We start from the raw sequence: 23,772 nt of genomic DNA on the forward strand, positions 1-23,772 counted from the left end.
AAATAAGGCGCTGACGATATCCTGAAAAGCAGAATTTCACAATTTCATTCTAATGTCTTAACAACTTCAAACTGAAAATTTAAGGCGTTGACGATATCACTTTAATCTCCCGTTTCTTGAAAGATTCTTTATACAATAACCACAATCAATTAAATAATCTTACCTGAGGTCGATTTTCTGCACAAATTTCTTTTCGAATCTACTTTTTGATATTCTTGAGTAAAAGGAAAAAATAAACGGAAAGAAATAACGCTACTCAAGGTAACATAAACAAAGATAGAAAGAAAGAATCAAAATAAAAAACGTTAGAAGAAAAAGCACTAGAACATGATCAATTTCTGGATTGTTTTTGGGAATTTTTGCAGAAAATGATATTCTTTTTGGAGTCCTATCCCGGAATCCTTTATGGAATTTTCTCCCCATTTGTAATTAGTTCATCTGAAGTTGGAATGAAGCTGAAAAAGTGGAATTTGAAGTATGGATTAAAGAACTGGAAATTTGGAGGATGAAGGAAGTAGTGGAAGATGAAGCGGTTATAATTTTGGGTGGGAAAAATCGTTAAGTCTTGTAATCTGTTGAATTACAGAGGTTATATATATATATATATATATATATATATATATATATATATTTGCTCTGTAGCTTAAAAGTTAATTACATAAATATACCTAAGCAAAAAAATGTGTGGGTAAAAAAAGCTCAATCACTTTTTTTTTATAACATTTTGGTGACTTTGAAAGAACTAATCATATACCAAAATACACATGCTTGATGCTACGTGGATAATATAGTTGAATGTTTGATTAAATTAAGGGGATAATGCATAAGTGCGACACACATTAACTTAATTAGGGTCTTATTACCCTCTCCCTGAATTTATTTTTTCTGTATTGTGGTATCTTCAATTAGGTAAGTTGGTTGTATTTGCAAGTGTAATTATTTTTTTATTTTTGAAATCTTTTTATTTTTTTTATTTTGTATTTAAATTAAGTCAATACACGTAATTTTCTTTTAAAAAATTTGTCTTGTATTTAAACTTTTTTTTTCTTCATTTTTTTTTTACCTTCATTCATTGTTTTTGAAATATTAATAGAACTTTTGGGTTTTTTTTATTGTTCAAATAATTAAATTGTTCAAAATTTAAGATAGATGTTTATTTTATTTTTTTTATATTTGTCCTTTTCTTTAATGAAATTTGATATTTTCTAGAAGATAAATTGCACTATTTACAAAGTTATATTTATGATTTCTCAAAGAATAATAATGGAAAGTATGATTTAAATTATGTCATTAAATGTTTTTTTAATAAGTGTGTATTGTCTCATAAATTTTGACTTAGAGGTGTACAAAATCGAACCGAAAACCGAACCAAACCGTGAATCGAGTCAAACCGAAAAAAAAAATCTGACTAGTGGTTTGGTATTGGAAAAAAAAAACCTGACTATATTTGGGTTGGTTTGGTTTTAACCAAAAAAAAACCAACCCAAGACCAAACCAACCCGACATTATATATGTAATTTTAAAATTTTATTTTATACATAAAAATATTTACTTTGATATAATTTTAAAATATTTCTTATACTATTTCATAGTTTTTATCTTTTAATATATTATTTCAAGTTTAAAACTTAGAATTCAAAATGATCCAATAAAGATTATAGTTCATAGATGTTGATAATTATAATAAAACTTAAATCAAAATCAAATTAATACTAATGCAAAAAGAAAATCAATTCAACACTAAGAATGACAATAATATTGAATATTTGTTCTTTAGTTTTACATTGGTTTAGACAATTAAAATACATAATCTAATTTTAATTTTCCTTAAATATTTGGTAATGTAACTAATACTTATTAAACTTATTTTAGCATGATTTAGTACTTTTAAATTATGATCATTCATTATGACTTTGCAATATTTATTTTATATGATGATTTCATTATTAATTTTTATTGAATATTTTAATGTCATCAGTACTCATCTCATATTTTGTGTTATTTTTTTAAGAAACACCTTAGATAATTGTATTTTGGTTGGATTAAAGAAATATTTGGAGCACAAGTTAATTATATGTTTGTATGCAAACTTTACTGAAAAAATCCAAAAATCTGGAAAAAAAAATCGAGGTTTATTAGTTTGGTTTGATTTATAAATTTAAAAATTTGACACAATGGTTTGGTTTGGTATTTGAAAAACCCGAACCAACCCGAGGTTGAAAAACCCAAAAAAATCCGAATTTTATTAGTTTGGTTTAGTTTATAAATTTAAATTTTTTACACAAATGGTTTGGTTTGATATTTAAAAACCTCAAACCAACCCAGTCATATACACCATTTATTTTGTTAATATGGAATAGAGTGAGTAATATTTTTTCATATCACTTCAAGTTTATTTGTAAATAGAATAAAATAAATAATGGCACCTCTAATTTTTAATATGTTAATTACAACTTAAAAGTATTTTTTTTCTTAATAATTTTGAAATATTATATACGTACTAAATTGGAAAATGATAGAAGCCTTCTTCTTTCAGTACCCTCTGAACTCTGAAAAGATGAGCTCGTTACTCAAATGGAAAATAGTGAATTTTTAAAATAAATTTATGAGATAATTTTTAGTTAGAATAGTGAGTTTGATAATTTTTTTAAGAATAAATAAAGCAATTATTTGTTTTTCTAATAATGGTTAGACCTTAATTTAGGTAATTAAATTTCAATATTTGATTCTTAATTATGACATGTGGCTGTCGTAGGTACTTTCAAAAATGGAGAGGCGCCACATGACTTGCAAGTTGCCCGTTTCGAATGAGGCTCCACTCCATTACCAATCATCTCCATTTCCCCAAGTACCTACTTAGATAGTAGCCACATGTCATAATTATGAATTGAAAATTGAGATTTAGTTACCTAAATTAAGGTCAATCACCATTAGAATAACAAATAATTTCTTTATTTACTTTTTTTTTTTAAATGTCAATTCGGTAATTCTAGCTAAAAATTGAAAAAAAGATAGAAGCTTTGTTGTTTCAGTACTCTGTGAACTCTGTTCCGAGTGAGTGTTATGGAAGAAGAGTTTAATCCCAAACCAGAGATTACTCCATTTTGAAGAGCAGTTTCAATTTGATGTCTATACTGCATCTATGGCTGTTTCAACCCTTTTTGTGCAATCACGTAATACTATGGTAAGCCCTTTTTTCTGTTTGTTTTGTGTTTCCCCTTTTTCTATCAGTATATGCTTTTGTCAATTGTTGCATATCTGAGTAAAGGGCAGCCTGGGGCACTAATCTTCCACTATCACATTGAGGCTTATGGACAAAACCTTACCTTTGTTTTGTGGCTTGAACCCTAACATCTTAATGGTATGAGTATGAAAACTTAAACCTAGCTTGAGGCGTTAGCTTCTTTAGTTTTACCATTAGCTTCTACCCAAAACGGAAACAACCTCTCTACCTCCTCGAGGTAGGGGTAAGGTCTGCGTGCATTCTACCTTGGAGGTTGACTGATGGTAGTCCATTGGAGTAATCTCCTCCATAAGGAGTTGGCAAATAAACACTCAAAAAATAAGTGGTCTCTTGTTTCAGCTTCCTGCTTACGCATAACACATTTAGGATCTACTTGCATTCTCCATTTCAGCAACCTATCTGTTGTAAGGAGTCTGTTCTGGATTTGCAGCCATAAGATAAAAATGGCTTTAGGTCTTGCTAAGTTGCGACATATGAGACCTCTCCAATAGACCTTTGGGTAATCACCTAGCATTTGATTATAGGCTCGCTTTATCTTACTTCTCTTGCCATCAATAGCATGATGCAGTACATGTAGGTGATCCTTTGCTCCAAGAACTTTTCTAACCATCCAAGGTTGTTTCTGTTTGGCTGGTGGATGAGTTTGTTTTGTCCTTGGTTGGCCAACTTGCTGGGGCTTATCCTTGTGACAGTTATGTCCCACCATCATACAACCTTCACAATACTCAGGCTTCCAGTCAAACACAATCACTTGTTGGAATGATTGACCACGAGCATCCATGACCGTAATCTCTGTAGGGATTGGCTTGGTGACATCCACCTCAATAAGCATTCGAGCATAGGATATCCTTGTTTGTTTGGTTGTACATTCATCAACAAATATTGGAATTCCTAACGCACTAGCAATTCTACTAAGAGAGTCACACCCCCAGCAATTTAATGGCAACTTTGGAAATGTTACCCAGAGGAGGATTTCAGTTAAGAACTCTGATTTGAAGTCAAGTTTGGGTGTCCATTGTTTTAAGATCATAGGCTTATTGTTTTTGCTGTATGGCCCTGCAAATAAGATCTCCTTCAAGTCAGGTTCAGATTGAAATTTCACCACATAATAGCCCTCATCATGGTAAAACAGGTCAGGGTTTGCCACATTAGCCCATGTTTGTGAGATGTCGCTTCATATAATTATATCCTGGCATTTCCCCAATAACATACAAAACCAGCGAGTGTTTCCACTTCACTTCTTCTTTCTCCTGCTCCTTTTCATCCAGCTTGACTACCAGTTTTCCATTAACTAGCTCAGGTGTAATATAATTTAAGGACATACCGTTGCTGGCAACTTGATTTCCCGCAATAAGCTAACCCATGGATTAGCCTTCTTCATTCCCACTGGATCTGGTTCCAAGTCCCCTGTAAGCCCCTTCAGATGGTGCCTTCCCACTGGATCTACAGTACTCAATGGAACAGTGTTCACCAGTAATGGAACAGTATTCATTGGTGCCTTTGCGGCTGAAACCACCAGATCTGGAGTTGATAACTCTCGTGTAGCCTCTGGGCTCCAGTTGATCCTCCGTTGGATCAATTGTGAGCTACCAATGTGCTCATTCATTAACCTCATTGCACTCCCATTGTTAGTTGCTGCTTCTATAGTCTGCTTGTGAAAATCTTTCATCTGCGATCCTACTTCCTTCCTACTTACTCCCAAATGCGATTACCCTTTGCTTCTTAGGTCTCCCTTGCCGTCTCTTTCCTGCCATACTCCCCACGGCGCACGCTAGCAGATCCTACGCCGAGAGCATTTCAGAGAGGAGAGAGAAAAATATGGGATTTTCTTTCATACGTTGCAGTGTATACTCTACCTTCCCCAAACACCACTTAGTGGGATTTTACTGGTATGTAGGTTGTAGCTTCTTCCCAAATTCCTCTGTGGAACGTGTCAATCTTAGAAGTTTTCGATCATCTGCTCTTCTCCTTATGATCTCATTTACCTTTTCCAGTGTTCAAGTGAGAAGTGCTTGAGAAGTGCACTGATATTTGAAGCTCAGAAAGGATATAGGAACTTTGTGAGTCAAGATATGAGGTACAGATAATTTTATAGTTATATGAATTCTTCCTGATTGAGTCAATTTTTTGACTTGAATACTATATTTAATCCCTCTAATATCATGCAGGTTAAACAATTTTCTTTATTCCAAGATGTTGACAGTGTTTTCTAGGTCGAAGCATAAGCTTGCGGGAAAACTGTTGAAGGAAGTAGATGTTTATGGCTGCGCTAGTGTCAAAGATAGGTCAAATTTTTTAAATAAGGTTACATATTTTTTTTTTAATCAGACTCAGCTAACATATATGTATCACTCTACTTCAGTAAATCTGTCTAAATTCTTGATGAATGGGAAAATGTATTATGTTTTTTTAGTTACTCCCCCAGCTTCCTCCTCAAGATGGTTTCTTTTCCTTTTGTATTCTTTCCGTTTTGTTGATAACATTTGTGCTATCTGAATAATGATCGAGTTTGGAGCAAGTTTGCATTAAAGAGGAAACAGTTAAGACTTTATAGGAAGAAAACAATCAGTAGGATGAGAAAAACAAGTGTAGAAGACAAGGCAAATATAAGAACTTGAAATATCAATTCTCATGTTTTATAACCTTTCATCATAATGAATCTTAAGACTTGGGCAAGCTTGTTCAAACCATGTCACTTGAAATTACATAAATGAATAGTCTTTGACATTCAGTATTGGAATCTTCCCTCACAATGGAGCAATATATTTCAAGATAGTGAGATACTCTATTTATTTGGACGTCCTATTAAATGCCTACCTACCATCTTTTTTAATGTTAGTTGGGTGAAAGGAAAGGGATAGCAGGAGAGGATATATAGCAGGAGCAAGGGGCTAGTGTCTCCGCTACTTAGAATGAAAAGAGATTTTGCAACCCTATGAAGGTCATCACAAATAGGAGGTAGATAACTTGCATTTCTCTAATGAAGTCACATAAAAAGCTTGGGGCTAGAGATAAACCTCCCTTACATGGTACTGAAATCAATGGTTCCCCCATCCTGGCGTTCTTTTTTTTATATCCTTGAACCATAGTGTTTGGTTTGAATATAAAACTTATACCATTAACAATTAAATCCAGAGAAGGTACTGAGAGACTAGAAGTCACACACTTGCAATATGCAGATGATACCTTGATTTTCTGCGATGCTGAGGAAGAACAACTGAAGTATCTAAGGGTGATTCTGGTCTTATTTGAAGGTATTTCTGGTTTGCATATCAATTGGAGGAAGAGTATGATGTATCCTATAAATGAAGTAAACAACATATGTTGTTTAACATCAATTCTGGGTGGTGAAATAGGAGTTCTGCCTACTATATACTTGGGAATGCCTTTGGAGGCCGAATCCAAGTCCATAGACATATGGAATAGTGTGATTGAGAAGTGTGAGAAGAAATTGGCCAAGTGGAAGTCTTAGTACTTATCAAAGGGGGGTAGACTGACCCTTATTAACTCAGTACTTGATGCTTTGCCAACCTATATGTTGTCCCTGTTTCCTATCCCACCAGGGGTCATTAAGAGGTTGGATCGTATCAGGAGGAATTTTTTGTGGCAAGGCAATAAAGAAAAGAAAAGTTTTCATTTGGTTAAATGGGAAGAAGTCACGACTAGCAAGGAAAATGGAGGTCTAGAAATAAAGAATTTGAAATTGCAAAGCAAGGCTCTTAGTATGAAGTGGTTGTGGAAGTATGCAAACAACAACCAGATGCTATGGAGGGAAGTAATTGGAGCTAAATATGAAGAAGAGGACAACTAGATAACTAAAGAAGTAACCACTCCTTATGGTGTTAGCCTCTGGAGGTCCATCAGAAGCTTGTGGAATGAAGTTAAAAGTAACTCAAAGGCAAAAGTAATGGATGGAAGTAAGAACAGATTTTGGAAGGACATTTGGCATGAGAAAGGCAACATGGAAGATCTCTTTCCAGACATCTACAACCTAATCATGTTTCAACAAAGCACTATAGCAGATCTTTGGTCACCACAAGGATGAAATTTCATTTTCAGAAGAAACCTTAATGATTGGGAAATAGTGAGAGTTATTGAATTTTTAAACATTGTGAACACTTTCACTGGACTACAGTCAGGTGAGGATAAATTGTGGTGGGCAGGAGATGACAAGGGAGTGTTCAAAGTCAACAAATCCTACAAGGTGATGGATTAGACAGATCAACAGTGCTCAAGTTGGCCTTAGAAGCAAATATGGAAGAGCAGAATCCCTCAGAAAGTCTCCTTTTTTGTTTGGTCAATGGCTAAGGAAGTAGTCCTTACACTGGACAATGTTATGAAGAGGGGGAGAACTTTGTGTTCTAGGTGCTTCCTATGTGGTGAAACATCTGAGACTGTTAACCATTTATTTTTACATTGCAAGTACACCCATCATCTGTGGAGAATATTCCTAAGCCTCAAAGGCATCTCCTGGACAATGCCCAGGAAGGTGGCTGAGGCATTACTATGCTGGGAGGAAGCAGGTGTACATGCTAAGGGCAGAGGTAGATGGAGAATTATCAGGGGGCTATCTAGTGGACTGTTTGGATAGAAAGGAATTCAAGATGTTTTGAGAGCATAGAGAATAATGTGCAGAAAGTTAAACTAAACTGCATTTTACTTTTAGTCTTTTGGTGTAATCAGTTATACTCTAATGACATTGTCTCTATTATTGATGTGTTAGACTCAATTTAGACGTAGAGAAGTGAAATCAGGAGTACACTTGTATATAAGGTTCGTACTGTTTTGTGATATAATACAAAGTTACCAAGTTCAAAAATTAAATCCACTTTCCCGGTGAAATACTACATAATCTGTTCTTGGGAAAATCTGAGCATATAGTTCTTGCTCGAGGAAATAACTTGCTCCAATTTTAATAAAAATAAAGAGTGGTACATATATGTTCATATACTAGAGGATTACAAAAAAGAAAGAAAGTTATGTACATATACTAGAGGGGGTGGAAATGGTAGCTCAAGTACAGATGTCAAGCATAACATTTAGGCCCATAAACAATGGATACTTCTTCAGTTACTTTGAATTACTTTGAAATGTGCTTGTGAGGTTTCTATAATCTTTTACTCTATTTGACTGGCCTTTGTCCATTTAATTTAGCTAAACTAGATGATGGATGGTAGATGTTCTGTAGTTGTGATCTTTGATGGATTCTAGATGCATTTTGTTGTATTTCTTAGAATCTCGGGTGAGCTGCGAAGGGAGTAGTATGCTTAATAGTTGCAAATGCCTTTTCTCTTATTTTGATTCACTATGAATGGTGTAATGAACATATTATGGGTTTGTTTGGGTGTATGGAGAAGGTGCCTAAATCCTAGTCAATTAGTATCATCAAGTCAATGCACCTCTGTATCCGTAGTTAGAGGATTTGTCAGAATTTTACTATTTTTACTCTGGCCATCGACATGCCGCAACCCTTCTTTCTTCAAAAGGTGCCTCAAATGATTACACGTGTTACCTTCTATTTGCTTATCTCATACTTGAGCTACCTCAATTTTGTTCGACCCAATTGTATGAAATATTCTGGTTACTTGTTTGTACTTTATTGTCTTTCCTTTGGGAAACTGTGGTGGTTTTCTTGAACAGAAATGTAGGAGGAAGAATACAACATTACCATTTCCAATAAAAAAAGAAAAGAAATGTAGAAGGAAGGATGTTCCCCAACTTGGTAGTTTTTTAAATTGTTTTTGATGCATCTCCCTTCCCAAGAAATTTCCCCTCATCGTGTGATAGTTATTTGAATTTCTCCCAGGCTTCTGTGGTGATGGGTTATGATGGTTTAGATGACCTGATTGATGGCAACGGAAGTGAAAAACAATCTGATATTCATCCTGATGGAGGAGCAGTTGACTTTGATTTCTCCTTAATGTGTAAACAATTCTCTTCAATCAGGTTGGGCTCTTCTCCACCTGTTGAATTATACGATGGGACAGCATCCAACCATGGAGACAGTGGGCTGTGGGCCACTAAAATTTGTAGAGAGTTTCTGTCTAGCTCTGTGGGTGAACAATTGATCGATCCTGATTCACTGTATGAAACATGGCATATTTTGTATTCGGGAGCTACTAATATGGATTCGACCACTTATATTCCTGATTCTTTGGAGACAGAAACAAGACAAGACTTGCAGTTCACTGTAGATAAACCTTCTAACCTGCCTCAGCATGGGGTCAAACAGAATGATGGATTGGTTGAAGTAATGCTTGATCAATCTGTTAGCTTTATTCCTGGGCTCAGCAAGCGACACTCTCGTCAGCTGGAAAACTGTGGCTTTCACACAGTGAGACTTGGAACCATTTAGCCTACTATAATTTTGCTCTCAAAGTCACAACTCTAATAATCATCTGGTATATGTGTAGTCGCGCAAATTGCTGCAGCATTTTCCTCGGACATATGTTGATCTGCAAAATGCACAGGTTGGAATCGAGGATGGGCAATACTTGATTTTTATTGGAAAAATCAAGTCCTCAAGGTGAATTACCATTACAGAAGTTCTTACCTTACCTTTTATGCTTTGCAAGAAGACTAACTGTTCATGATTGATTCTAATTGTTTTGAATGTAAAATATTTCTATTTCTTTTTTGAATATGGAATAGTTAGCACTATTTTATATTGGATTGAGAAATCAGTTTATCAACTTCAAAACTTCGGGATAATGGGCCTGCCCTTCTACCTCTCCACTCAGATTTGGTTAGATAGCCTCATTTTGGACTTGTAACATGCACCTTTCACATATCCCCTATGATTAACAATGACTACATTCACCCAAAGGTGCAACCGTGCAAGTAGCACATGTTGAGGATAAAATGAAATAAGGTTGCTTGAGATGGTTTGGTCATGTCTTGCATCGACCTACAAATGCACCAGTCCATAAGTGTGAAACTTTGGTGAGTGACACTGTTAAAAAGGGACTGGGTAGCTATAGATAAGGCACAATAGAGAAAAAGATCTGTATATTTTTATAATTGTTAGAGATCATTATTATTATTATTATTATTATTAATAATAATATTACTATTGTTTTTAAATATCTAAAATTTTCATTTCTATTTAATTTGATATGATGATGATATGAGTTGAGCTTAAATTAAGAAGTGAGGATTCATATAGTCGACCATGACTTATTTGATCTGAAACCTTACTGTTGTTGTTGTTGTCTTCCTTTTCTTGAGAGGGTGTTTAGGATCTATCTGCTGTTTCTAATAGGTGTTTACTGAATAATATCAAGTTTGCTTGGAATCTGTTGTTCCTGTATTTTGAGTGAAGTATTAATTGATTGGTACCCGCTGCAACAGTAATATGGTCTTAGCAAATAGCTCCTAATGGATAAGTTAGATTCTCTTGCTCTCACTGGTGTATATGCTTTCACAATAGTGTACATCTGCCAATACTTCAAACTTCAAATTTAAAAACAATCTTTGTTAAACTGAATAATTTTCTTTTGTATTTTTCCATGCAGGGGAATAAGAGCTAGTTATTCTTTGTCATTCCTTGAGGTTGTTGTTGCTTGTGATGTTGTAGATAATGAATCACCATCAACTTCTAGGGATGGTGGTGCTGATTTAATGAGTGATAAAGCTGATAATGGAAGGAAGAAAACAGTATTTTTACACTTAAAAAAGTTTTTCCGAGGCACTCGCTTCACGTATCTACCTTTTCTCAAGAGCCTAGAGGAGAAGCAAAAAGTTGGAGACATTGTATGTGTCAGTGGTAAGGTGAGTTGATCAATCTTTAATCCATCATTGAAAGAATTTGATGAATTTGTTATTATCTTCTAGCAATTTTTAACTTTATTGCTAATGATGACAAACTTTTACTACTTATTGCACAAGTCACCTTTTAAGCTAAACTGGATCTGTTATGGTCTATAGCGTGATCTGGAAACTGTTGGTTACTTGTTTTACTTATATCATATATATGATATAGCAGTTTCTGAGAGTTACCAAAGCTAAGAATTTGTTTGTTATGTCCTGTGCGATCTGATGAACTTTCTCATGGGTAACTCCATATTATGGTTGCAAAGTTGAATATCAAGTGTCAAATAGCAGCTTTAGAGATCCAGGCACTTGTTTTGAAAGTCAAAAGGGGCAGAGTTTTAGATTTCTTAGTTTCCTACTCCTTATTAATGAGAAAAATGATAGATTAGATTCACTATTCCTGTTCATTGTCTGAGTCTTCTTAGTTGATTAGCACATGGGTTCTATAAAGGTTGCACATAATGACATAATTGTAGGCCGTTATGTGGAGCAATCGGTTGTTTATGGTTGTTATGAATACATGTCAGTTATCATTGTGGCACTGCGTCTTATTTTGTTTTTCTAATTTCTCACATATTGTAATCTGTATGTTACTATTTGAAAGGTGCGGATTATGAGGTCAAAAAATCATTACGAGATGAGGGAATACAATATGGATGTGCTACAAGATGAAAAGGATCCATCATTTTGTGCACAAGGGAGGCCGTATCCTATATATCCTTCAAAAGGAGGTTTAAGCTCTAACTTCCTTAGGGATGTGATTTCAAGGTCAGATCTCAAACCCGACCTACTTTGTAGTAGTATGTGCAAAATGGTATATTTAAAAAACCATTTCTTGCCATTTTTGTCATGGGAAGCTTATCTGTTTATGTTCATTCTCACATTTGTTTATTTTGTTCTAGTTTTACATGCATTTATGTAGTATGTTATTAGTAAGACATTGCCTAAATAAGGATGACTACTTTGTTTAAGGCACATGATGTATGTTGTTGATTCCAATGAACTTGCTTTTAGTTATTTGAAATTGCTCAAAAAGCATTCGATTTGTGTAAAATGACGTTAAAATTTTCATAGATTGCATGACATAACAAGAAGAAAAACATATGCATGTATCGTGATGATCTCATTAACCTACTTTGGTTTTTTGAAGTTGCATAGCATTTATCGGAATAAAAGAACTCTAAAATTTTCATGGACTGCATGTGCAGGAGAGTTAAAGACAAGCTTAGAGCACACAAGTGCAAAGGACATCTTGAAGAATATTGTGAATTGAGATTTACCATTGCTACTTATTCATCTGTCAAATGGTGTAACTGAACTATTCTAACTGATGAAATGTAACTAAATAATGCCTGTAATACCACTAGTATTAGCACTCTACTCTTTGTAGTGGTCTGACAACTTCCTTGTTATTTTGGAGGTAAACATGACATAAGTTGATGAAATAAGAGTAATGAAAGTACGTAGCTGAACAATACTCATGTATCAGATGTGGACTCGGCCTTCTTTTAACTAGTTTCTATGTCCCAAATTTGTCGTTGTCAGCATCTGTTTTCTGACCAGCTTCCTTGTAGTGTCTGCCTGTAGCAGCTATTCCAGCTGATCTCATTATGTTGTCTTGAGATTTAATTGTTTTCTTAATTGAAACATGGACATAGTTTCTAGCTGTAAGTTGTTAAATGTGTTTTGTCTCATCTTGCATGATTTATTTGTTTATTGCTTTTTGTAATTTTGATTTAACTGTGTATCATTCTTCTCAAGTATTTTATGCCTTCTTTTAATATTTAAATAGAGCCTTAAAGGTGCTTCCATCCAATATTGATCCTATACCTGAAGATCTTGCTCATGATTTTGGACTCCTATGCCTTCATGACGTAAGTTATTGCTCTCATATGGCTCGTCAGATTTACGTTGTCATCTATTATTTTATACTGCACCATGTATACTGTAAAATGAAATGATGTGTATGGTGTTGAGATTTTACGTCTTTTTTGCTGGAAATAGTTGCTTGTATCATTTCAATGGAATTCTATGGCCCTGAGACAGTTGAAAATGAGATCTTTTAGGAATATACATTTACTGCTTGTCCTATTTTCTGAAAACAAACATGATGTGTAACATTCTTTTGAGTGAAACAATGATAAAGCTGAGGAGGATAAGGAAAAAAAGAACACGAGGTTTCTTGTTATTTTCTGTACGACAGACTAAGAAATAGAATATATGATATACTTCTTAGTGCTTTTTTCAGTTACTTTATTTTAGAACAAAATTGACCTTTCTTTTCTGAGAGAAAGTTGGGTTAATTGGTTAAGGGTGTAGTGATACAATCAATCTTTTCCTGAGAAAATACACGAGTTTTCTTGAATAACTATCAAGAAGCTGATGAAGTATCTCCTGTTTTACTTACTGACACCTCAAGATCTCACTGTCTGATCTCTATAATAGGTTTTCTATTTCTTGTGGCTCACATTTCCTCTCCCATTGGTGAAGGATGATCTTATTCATGGTTGAGTATTTTGCACACTTAAATCATCGTCTCATGCTTGTGGTGTTAGAAAATTAGAGCTGAGACTTTCTCCTTTAGTTTACCTATTGACTTACAAAATTCAGGATTTAGCTCTCTTTGTTCAGGCTCAATGGATATTTCTGGTATATTCTCCACTCCTTTAGTACCACTCTCCTAATAGTAATTTGGAGATTCTCCAGTCTCCTTTTTCTGATGCTTGTATCATGTGCAAGAATGTTAACGAGACTGCTAAAAATCTTTTTCTTGGGCACGATTCATTTCTCGGGCCAAGCACAAGAAAAATGTTTTGTTAATGGGGGATGGAGGGACTCAAACCCAGAAGTTTTGTTTGCTCTGGTATGATGATCTGTGCTAACCACCTTATTCAAAAGCTTAATCATTAAAGAAGAGACACTTTTATTTATTTCTATGTCATCGACAACTCTTTTTACTTCCAATCTCCTTTTTTATTGAGACTGATTGTTTCTTTTTCCTCTTGTGGCTTTACAATAAACAGGCATATGCAGGAATTCACCAGCCAAAAAGTGTAAAAGAGGCTGAGTTAGCGCGCAAAAGGCTTGTATTTGATGAATTCTTTTATCTTCAGGTAATCATAGTTTTGGATATTAAAGGAGCTAAATAGCTTCTTAGTTGTTGAATTCAATTTCTACATAAAGGAAGAACTAAAATAGCATAAAGAACGTCCGAATTTAGTTTCTCCGCTCTTGTGAACTGGACTTTAGGCTGCACTTTGTCCCCCTTCCTTTTCTTTTCTTTTTTGACTTTGATTCTTCAATTATATTCACAATTTCACATGATGCTGGAACAGTCACACTCTTGTATTAAGAAGTGTCGTTCTTGGGCCTTTATTTTGTTGTGATAATGGGAGGTTTCAACTCTCTTCTCCAAAACCATACCTTGCAAAGCTCCAAGAGATTCCAGTTCTTCCTTTGTTTCTTTTTTAGAATATCGTGCTGTGGGCCATCGGACTGGGTAAAACCTGAATTAACCGTGGTGCACTTGCGGGAAACTCCTTGCCGAGGGCCTGTGCACCCCCGGGATTAGTCGGGGCTCAAAGAGACTCGGACACCCGGTGCAAATCAAAAAAAAAAAAAAAGTTTCAAAAAACAAATGCTTTTGTTTTCTTGACCACCCTGGCACTCGATGACTGAAGAAAATGAGATCATTGTCCTTTAGGATTTCACTCTGTTGTGATATTTAATAGCAAAATGCTTTTGTTTCTGCACCATCCTTCCACCATTGACTGAAGAAAAAGAGACATTACTTCCTTTCAGAAACACTACTAGGAAGAATCATGCTCTCTTAAGCTGCATCATCTTGCCCTCTCATCCTTCCTGTCATCATTAGTACCTGCAGTCTAACTGCAACTTTTTATTTGGGTTCATCCTTTTCAGAGGTAGCTAGCCTTTGTCATGACTCATGACAAGGTGGTAGTCTCCCTTAGTTTATCATAGAGCACCAGAACTTCTCTCCCATGTTTGATAATGATATCCTGTATAAGACTTTGTTTGCTAGCAGCTACTCCTCCATCATGACCATGGAATATAAATCTTATTTAACTTAGTAAGACGGAGGGATAGTCATGGAGGTAGATTACACCTCTTTAAAATAAAGAACTTCAGTTTTCAAACCCTTGCTGTATTTTGATTTTTGAGTAGTAAATATCTTCCCCAAACATTGATATTAGAAAAGTAAAACTCAGTCGGGAAAAGAAGTTCCTTTCTTGGGTAACATGGCAAGAGCATTGTTTTTGCACCAGATGTCTACAGGAAACATGCAGCACAAATCTATGATTCCATCAAATATCTTTATTGCGGGACCAGTAGTATCCCTGTTCCCACTTTCTGTATGCTTATAAGAAAATCAACTCTTTCAAGGTGCTGTAGGACCTAATTGAGCTACCCATTATGATTTTGGTATGAAGGTTCTCTCTCTCTCATCTGAACTTGATTTTTTTGGTAACGAACTATTTTATTACCAAAGTAAGGAACTGCAACTCAAGAAAGAAAAAAAAAATTGTTCCAAGATTGAACATGCTGCCAGTCATAGTATTAACTATTCCCACTTCTACCCCATCTCCCAGAATTAATACATCAAATTTCCATATTCCACTCTCCTAACAGCGTTTATCCTTGGTACAAATATCCAGTGCATATTCCATTAAGGATACAAGTTCAAATCATCTAGCCTTCTGTTTAGTCTAGGCTTCATTTTCCAAATATACCCTGTAATTCGACAGGGATCTGCTTGAACATGTATGTTGATTATAACAAATGTGACTTTACCACGGTCAGTTAGCTTCTGGGAAATTTGATAATATGCACATGAAAATAGAGCCACAATAACCGACTTTCAGATTTTGACGCACAATAAGAGACATGGATGCTTGTGTTCTTACAAAAAACAGACATGGATGCTTTTCCATGATCTCATGGCTTGGGATGCTGTTAGTATCACTCACTGCTTTCATTATCTTGCAGCTTGGGCGGTTATTCCAAATGCTTGAAGGTCTTGGTACAAAAGTAGAGAAAGATGGATTGCTGGATAAGTATCGGAAATCTGAATTCAATTTGATAAACACAGATGGATGGTCCATGCTGACTAAGAAATTTCTGAAGGCTCTTCCATATTCTCTTACACCCAGTCAATTGCGAGCTGCTTCAGAAATTATTTGGGATCTAAAGCAACCTGTCCCAATGAATCGTCTACTACAGGTAGTGAGATGTGCTTTACTGTTTACTTGCAAGTTGTTTTTTGGGGTGGGGAAGGGAAACTATTTTTGGTTTTCATTCATTTCTTCTAACATCACATTTTTCATTCTTATTACACTTGTCATTATTCTTGGTATTCATTCATTTTGATGTGGATCACCTGGAGACTGGAAAGAGAGAAATATGAGGGTTTTTGAAGGAGTAGAAATGAGTTTTAGGCAGTTGAGTAGTCTCCAATCCCTCATTTATTTGTTGTGCACCCATGTAGTTCGGGGATGTATAGAGGATTGGGCGTCTTTTGTAGGGAACCATATCTTTTTGTAGATCGTTTTACTCTTTGGCATACTTCTTGTATACAGACACTGGCCTTTTGATTTTATGAAATGAAACTGTTTACCTAATTATAAAAAGACACAAATGATTTTATCGGAAGGTTAACATGGCATCTGCATAAGTTAAAAACAACATTTTCCTAGTCCGTCTTCTTTTTAATTTCAAGTTTTTTGACAAATTAAAATTGGCAGTCGAGTTGGATATTATACGCGCCATCTCTCAATTAATGTTTTTCTTTACCTTTTTTTCTCAGATATCAACTGAGAAATGATGTTCTTGCTTTTGAAATAGAATTACTTGACTTTCTTTTGGAAGACTAGAGTTTTTTTGCGGATTTGAATGGGTGTTTCAAATTTGCTCACTTTTTCAGGGTGATGTTGGATGCGGGAAAACTGTGGTTGCATTTTTAGCATGTTTGGAGGTTATCAGTTTAGGTTACCAGGTTAGTCAGCATTAATATTTTTTTCTGCATTAGCTTGTGATTTCTTTGTGGCTATATTTTGCTTTGTTTTATTAGCTATGTTATGATTGTTAGTACAAGTATCCAAAAAGAAGAATTTGGTTTTCATACATCCCTTCTAGAATACAAGCTTGAAGCTATAAACTCTTTCGGCCTTCTAACTACCCAGTGCCACATGTAATAATTGCTAAATTCTCATCTTTAGGCAGCTTTTATGGTCCCAACCGAGTTGCTTGCTATTCAGCATTATGAGCAAATTCAAATCTTATTAGCAAACATGGAAGCGGCAGAATGCAAACTATCAGTTGCTTTATTGACTGGCTCAACATCTACAAAGGAATCACGGTTGATTCGACAGGTAAGAAATCTTAAAGCAGCACTTCAACTTTTCCTTAAATGGTTTTGGCCACCATTGATGTGGGAATTGGGATATCTTTAAGCAAAAGCTGCTTTGCTGACTTTGAAATGTAGGCGTCAAATTGAGTGAAAAGGTGCCTATTAGCACAGTGTGGCTTAAAAGGTAGTGAAATAGAGAAACACATGTGATTTTAGTCTAAGTTTTCTGTAGTAAAATGTTCTTAAAGAAGAACACAAGAATGAAGAGTTAGAGGACAAAAAGGTTTCTGGAATCAGCATGAGTTTCTTGGTATTTGCCTATAAATATTTAAAGCATGATAATTCTTAGAAAACATGAAGCACTAAATTCTAACTTCTATTCTACTTTTTCATGAGTATAGTGTAACCTTTGGTGGTTGATAGTTACATCTATCTCGAAAAACATCTTGCTATCGGACCTATAAGAAAAAGAGAAGCCAATTTCATCTATTTATTTATTATTGTTGAATTATGAACAGTCTCGTCTCAGAATTTAAGTGGTTAGAAGGGAGATACTGTACTTTTATTTTTCTTAGGTTCGTGACATCGTGTGTAAGCCTGATTCTTTTTCTTGAGTCAGGCACCTACCAAAGATATTTTGTTCATCAATAACGAAGTCACTCGAATTTAAGACCTTTCCACCTTTCCTTGCACTGGGTATCATGTTAAGTTGTATGAATCCCCTACCTAAAAGCTCAAAAGAAGGACTAAGCTGAAGCATTCTCCTTTTTATCACAAAATCACCTATAGCTGACATGCTTTTATTATCAAGGGTTTTACGTTTCTCCTTTCAGTTTATTTTACTGTTTGCCATCTGTTGGCAGGGTCTCCAAACTGGTGATATCTCTTTGGTCATTGGGACTCACAGCTTAATCGCTGAAAAAGTGGAATTTTCGGCTTTACGCATCGCTGTTGTGGATGAGCAACATCGCTTTGGAGTAATCCAAAGAGGACGATTTAACAGCAAGGTAATGTGCTTGGACCTGCCTCGCCTTGATTGGTGATTGTGCATCTAAAAGTTGCTAAGGATTTCCCACTATGCAATCAAGATAAGACCAAACTAGGAATAATTACTTCTTCATCTGACTGTTTAATTTGTGAATGTCATGTTATTAATTTTCTTTTTGCATGTAATGAAGTGGAGATCAATCCTTTGCACTAGTGCAGAACATGATATAATAGTATACTTTATTTGTGGAGTACTGAAGCTATATGTTGCTTAGATGATTGGTTAAATTTTATTAATGATAACTTGATTTACTGATGAAAACTTACACTGCTTCTATGTGACGATGCTTGATTGTGAGTTTCATGAATCAATATGATATCTTATCAAAAACATTTTGATGTTGAAAATGCTTTTGACTACAACTAACCAGATTTTGTAGTTAAGTTTGCAGCTTTGCTGATTCCTTTTTTTTCTAAAGGAAAAAAACATATTGTGCTTAACATGATCATTTTGCAGTTATGCTATAATGCATAAGCTTAAACTGGTGAATGGTGATCTTTTTTTATGTAGATAGATATAACACTTAGATACAAGATTGTCTGTAATTTCAAGGATCTGTAACAATCTCCATGCATTGTTCCTAATGCACTAATTTAAATTTGATGAAACTTTATTAAAAGGATAGGAATCCTGTGAACTAATGCACATGTTTGGTTTAACATGGTTTCTTTCTTTAACCGGGAATTGATTGAAGCCTCTATGGTCTTGCAGTTATATTATAACTCAATAAGTTCCAAGATCTCTTCGAAAATCTCAGACGATTCCTCCAAGGACAGTGTAATTATGGCTCCTCATATCCTAGCTATGTCGGCCACTCCAATTCCAAGGTCTTTGGCTCTGGCTTTGTATGGAGACATGTCTTTGACACAGGTGTGTTAAGAGTTTGTATCCTTGTGTCAATATGCTACTGCCTGTTAGCTGAGATCATTTCTGATTTCAGTACATGCTTTTAGTACTGGAACTGGAGTTGAAGTAAATTTTAAGTTGTTTTTTTGCCCAAAGCCCCATCTCCATATTTTCAATTTGACTTTTAACTCTCATTTTCCGCTCACTTATATACCTTTTGGGAAGTTGCAGTATTCTTTTTGTGAATCATGTTGCATACAAAGATTTGCTATGCCTACATTTGAGCTTCTAGCAAGTGTTCAAGGGGTGGCATAACAAGATTTAGTTAGGCATACTAGAAATATTTTGGGCAAGGAAGGCCTTTTGCTCTTTGAGTCTTCTTTACCTGGTTTTCTTGATATTATTGGCAGTTCAACTGTGTGACTTGGTTGCTATAAGTTTTAGTTTGTTGCTGTAACTTCAGAATAATCACCTTTTTCTATGTACTATTTTTCTTTGCTTGATTTCTTTTAACAACAGATCACTGATTTGCCTCCTGGAAGAATTCCTGTTGAAACATTTGTGATTGAAGGAAATGAACCTGGATTTGAGAAGGTCTATCAGGTCGTATCTTTTTCTTTTCCTTGGTCTCAGGCACAATTACACTTTGTATTTCTTTGAATTTTGAAGCATGATATTTAGGTAGTTCATGTTGGTAATAGTGATATCTACAACTCTCTTGTTCCATCTTGACAGAATAATCAGCTTTGCTGTTTGTAGTCATTATAACCTGGAGAAATGGGACTTTTGAAGTCTAAAATTTTAATCATTGTTACTATACTAAATAAGAATACAGTCAATTTGTACTGGTCAGTCATAAGCTTGATCTTGTTTCCGACATATGTTTTTGTCTAACTTCCTATAGCACTATTTCCAGTACAGATGATGTTTGATGAGTTGAAAGCAGGGGGTAAAATATATCTTGTTTATCCGGTCATTGAACAATCCGAGCAATTGCCTCAGCTTCGTGCAGCTTCGGCTGATCTTGAGACTATATCTCAAAAGTTTTCAGGGTACAACTGCGGTCTCTTACATGGAAAAATGAAGGGTGATGAGAAAAGTGAAGCATTAAACCTGTTTAGATCCGGAGAAACCAATATCTTGCTTTCAACGCAAGTTATTGAGATTGGGGTTGATATTCCAGATGCATCTATGATGGTTGTTATGAATGCTGAGAGATTTGGAATAGCTCAGTTGCATCAGCTTAGAGGACGAGTTGGACGTGGAGAAAAAAAGTCCAAGTGTATATTGGTGGGATCAACCGACAGCAGTCTAAGTCGCTTGCAGGTGCTTGAGAAATCATCTGACGGTTTTTACCTCGCAAATATGGATCTTGTAATGAGAGGACCTGGAGATTTACTTGGGAGGAAGCAGTCTGGACATCTTCCAGAGTTTCCTATTGCTCGGTTAGAGATAGATGGAAATATCATACAAGATGCACATCTTGCTGCTTTGGTGAGTACAATTCCTACCAATGACTTCAATATATAATCCATAAGTTTCTCGATCTTTACAAGTAGATCAGGTTGGATGAGTTTACACATTTTTTTATACTCGATGTCTTATTTTCTGTTAATCAACTTGGTGTTAAGATACAAAATTCTAGAAATCACAGGGAAACAACGTGAGTTGGACACAAAATCATATTCTTTATATATAAGAAGCATAAATTATAGCCAAAAGTTCTCTTTTTTTATAAAAGAACATACCACATTACACGGAGCCCTGTCTATGCTAATTTTTAATTCGATACTCTATACAGCTTAATAGAACACTGAATAGCATCGAACAACACAAAATAAATACAACAAAATATAGCAAAAGAATATGCTAGCCGATAGAGAAACAAACATGTCAAATTCACGATACATCCTCTAATCTACTCTCTGGTTTCATATTTTATGCAACATTGTCTGATTTTACCTTTTTATTTCCTTTTTAACCATTTGTACTTTTCCCTTCTAGATTACATGTTATAAGGTATTGTATGCCTATAAAAGTTTCTAGCATTTGCTGGTAACTCATCTGTTTAGTCTTTTATTCTTCTATTTGTCTTTATTATGCATGAGACAGTAAACAAACTCATCGGCATACTGTTTTGTCTCAACAACACAGTCAACTATAATAATATTCCAGACAGTGAGATCATGCACATAATCCTTAAAACTGAATGAGGACATATTTGTGTATTTTTCTCGAAATTTGCTTCATTGCTTCTATAAGTGGTTGCAAGTGAGATGGTTTCCTTCATGGACTAAAGCTGTGTGATAGCCTCCTCCTCTCCACTTCTCCGTTTTAGTAGTATTATTTAGTCATCGCGTATTTTCTTATTCTCAATGTGTATTACCATCTGTTGCTGCACGTGTTTTGCATATCTTGATACTTTTCTTTTGAGCTTCTGGTTTTTAACTCTATGTTGTTTACTTGACATCTCTGTATATTCTATTGATCCCCTCATTGTATAGTTTTTCTGCCAAACAAAACTAAGATATTATTAATCATTCTTCCAGAAAATTTTGGGTGATTCTCTTGATCTGGAGAAATATCCAAACCTCAAGGCTGAACTTAGCATGAGGCAACCACTGTGTCTTCTAGGTGACTAATCTGCAGTTACGACTGATAAGGCGTGAAGCTTGCTACGACACTTCTCTGTTTCTAGGAATGCACTGAAGTTCCAATTATGCAGGTCACATACAGTAAACTATATAGGTCACCTAGTCTTTGCCAATCTTGTGCAAAACCTTCATTGTATATGATTTCAAGGTCTTGATGTACATTAATCAATGAAAAACTTCATTTTTGTATTGTTGTAAGATGGATGTTGTTCATTTGTGTATAACCAATTTTGTAAGACCTCTTGCAAGCTGTTACAGCTAAGTCTTTAGAAGTGAAAGGTTAATTCTATACAAGATGAATAATGTTATATTGGGAGTGATTTTGGGTCGTTAAAAGTATTTATGAAAGTGAAATATAAATTCCATAGAACATACTCACAAAATGAGTATTGTAGAGATATATTTTTTAAATGTCATATAAGCTAACATTATTTTTCAAACTGTTTATTACCTCAGTTAAATCAAGACACATATAAAGCACATTGTGCATACATGTTTTGTTTCTGAAGTAATATCTCTTGGCCAGAATTGCATATTTTGAGGAAAAAATTATAAGATTTATTTACCACTTTAACTATGTATAATACTCCATCTGTTTCAATTTTTTGTGATACTTTTCTTTTAATTTGTTTCAAAACGAAATGTCTCTTCCCTTTTTTAACAATTTTTTAATTGCAACTTTCCACATGTTTTATTTAAGGCCACAAGATTTGCATATACTTAATTAAAGATCAGAAGATTCAAAAGTCTTTTTTACTTTTTAAAATTTTGTATCAAATCAAAATAAGACAGAAAAATTAAAGGGAAACTTACATAAATCTCACTAGGTTAGGAGCTAATTATTTATATACACTCTAGTTTGTAATATTACGGATTTTATCATATTTTGGTGCATCCTGATACATGTATCTTGGGATACATGAGGTCAAAATTAGGTATAATTTATTCTAGATACACTGTATTCAAGTGGATTCAAATGTATCCGAGATACATAATAAATCTCGATCGTCTTCCTCCCCCCTCCATCTTGCTAGTCACTCTCCTATGTATCTGGTATCTCAAATGCATACAAATACATGTATGTAGTGTGTATCCAGTATGGTTCGCGTGTATCTGGGACAGTTGACTATCTCGCTCGCCTCTCTCCCTATTTTAGTGTATCTAGTAACAAAAATACATGTATCTAAATGTATTTTCCTCAATATATAATAGAAAACTCTTAATTAGTGATAAAATATGTAATATTTTAAAAATATAAATAATAGTGAAATATGTCTAAGGATACAGTTTCTCCGGGTCCGGAGCCAAAAGGGCTAAAAAAATTGACAAAAATTTCAAAAGGGCACATCAATTTTTTTTCTAACCAAAAGGGCAAAATCGCTACTGATGTAGCGATTTTATTTGACGCAGTTAACAGATCAAAATTGCTGCCCTGTCAGTGATTTTGTCCAACTTTTTTTTTTCAGAACATCGCTGCCCGTGCAGCGTGTTTCCGATATTTTTTTAAAAAAAATTAAAATCGCTGGTATGGCAGCGTTTTTATAAGAACAAATTTATTTTCTTTTTTTGAATTTGGCAGCGATTTTCGTTAATGTTTTTTTTAAAAAAATCACTGTTGTTGCAGCGTTATTATAAATTTTGTGGAATTTTTTAATTTTTTTTTAGAAATTGCTGCCTTGGCAGCGATTTCGGTGGAACTATTTTTTTAAAAAAAAAAAATCACTGCCATTGGTAGAAAAAAAAATTCTTTTGATTTTTTTTCTTTTTGAAATTTCTGTCAACTAGTCAACATCTAATTGTA

General features: G+C 34.7%; 1 protein-coding gene across 2 annotated transcripts; it reads left to right on the top strand.

The window, feature by feature from the left end:
• Positions 1-3,003: 3,003 nt before the first annotated feature.
• Positions 3,004-22,245, top strand: LOC125867212 (ATP-dependent DNA helicase homolog RECG, chloroplastic). 2 transcript variants are annotated; one of them, XM_049547636.1, is made up of 17 exons: positions 3,004-3,184; positions 5,239-5,321; positions 5,413-5,548; positions 9,051-9,578; positions 9,658-9,770; positions 10,759-11,014; positions 11,661-11,824; positions 12,849-12,930; positions 14,080-14,169; positions 16,064-16,297; positions 16,998-17,069; positions 17,293-17,445; positions 18,287-18,430; positions 19,183-19,341; positions 19,837-19,920; positions 20,239-20,811; positions 21,867-22,245. In XM_049547636.1, exons 1-17 carry the CDS (start codon positions 3,143-3,145, stop codon positions 21,957-21,959), a joined length of 3,006 nt encoding a protein of 1,001 aa, XP_049403593.1. In that variant the 5' UTR covers positions 3,004-3,142; the 3' UTR covers positions 21,960-22,245. The 2 variants fall into 2 exon arrangements, with proteins under 2 accessions (XP_049403593.1, XP_049403594.1); XM_049547637.1 differs by lacking the exon at positions 3,004-3,184 and having other exon boundaries at positions 5,413-5,529.
• The last annotated feature ends 1,527 nt before the right edge of the window (positions 22,246-23,772 follow it).

Source organism: Solanum stenotomum, chromosome 6, assembly GCF_019186545.1.
Source record: "Solanum stenotomum isolate F172 chromosome 6, ASM1918654v1, whole genome shotgun sequence".
NCBI classification, from domain to species: Eukaryota; Viridiplantae; Streptophyta; class Magnoliopsida; order Solanales; family Solanaceae; genus Solanum; species Solanum stenotomum.

Coding starts and splice junctions, on each gene's coding strand:
- LOC125867212 (XM_049547636.1), top strand. CDS start 3,143: ATGGCTGTTTCAACCCTTTTTGTGCAATCACGTAATACTATG. Junction 14,170..16,063: donor ATGAATTCTTTTATCTTCAG/GTAATCATAGTT, acceptor ATTATCTTGCAG/CTTGGGCGGTTATTCCAAAT. Junction 20,812..21,866: donor ATGCACATCTTGCTGCTTTG/GTGAGTACAATT, acceptor TCATTCTTCCAG/AAAATTTTGGGTGATTCTCT.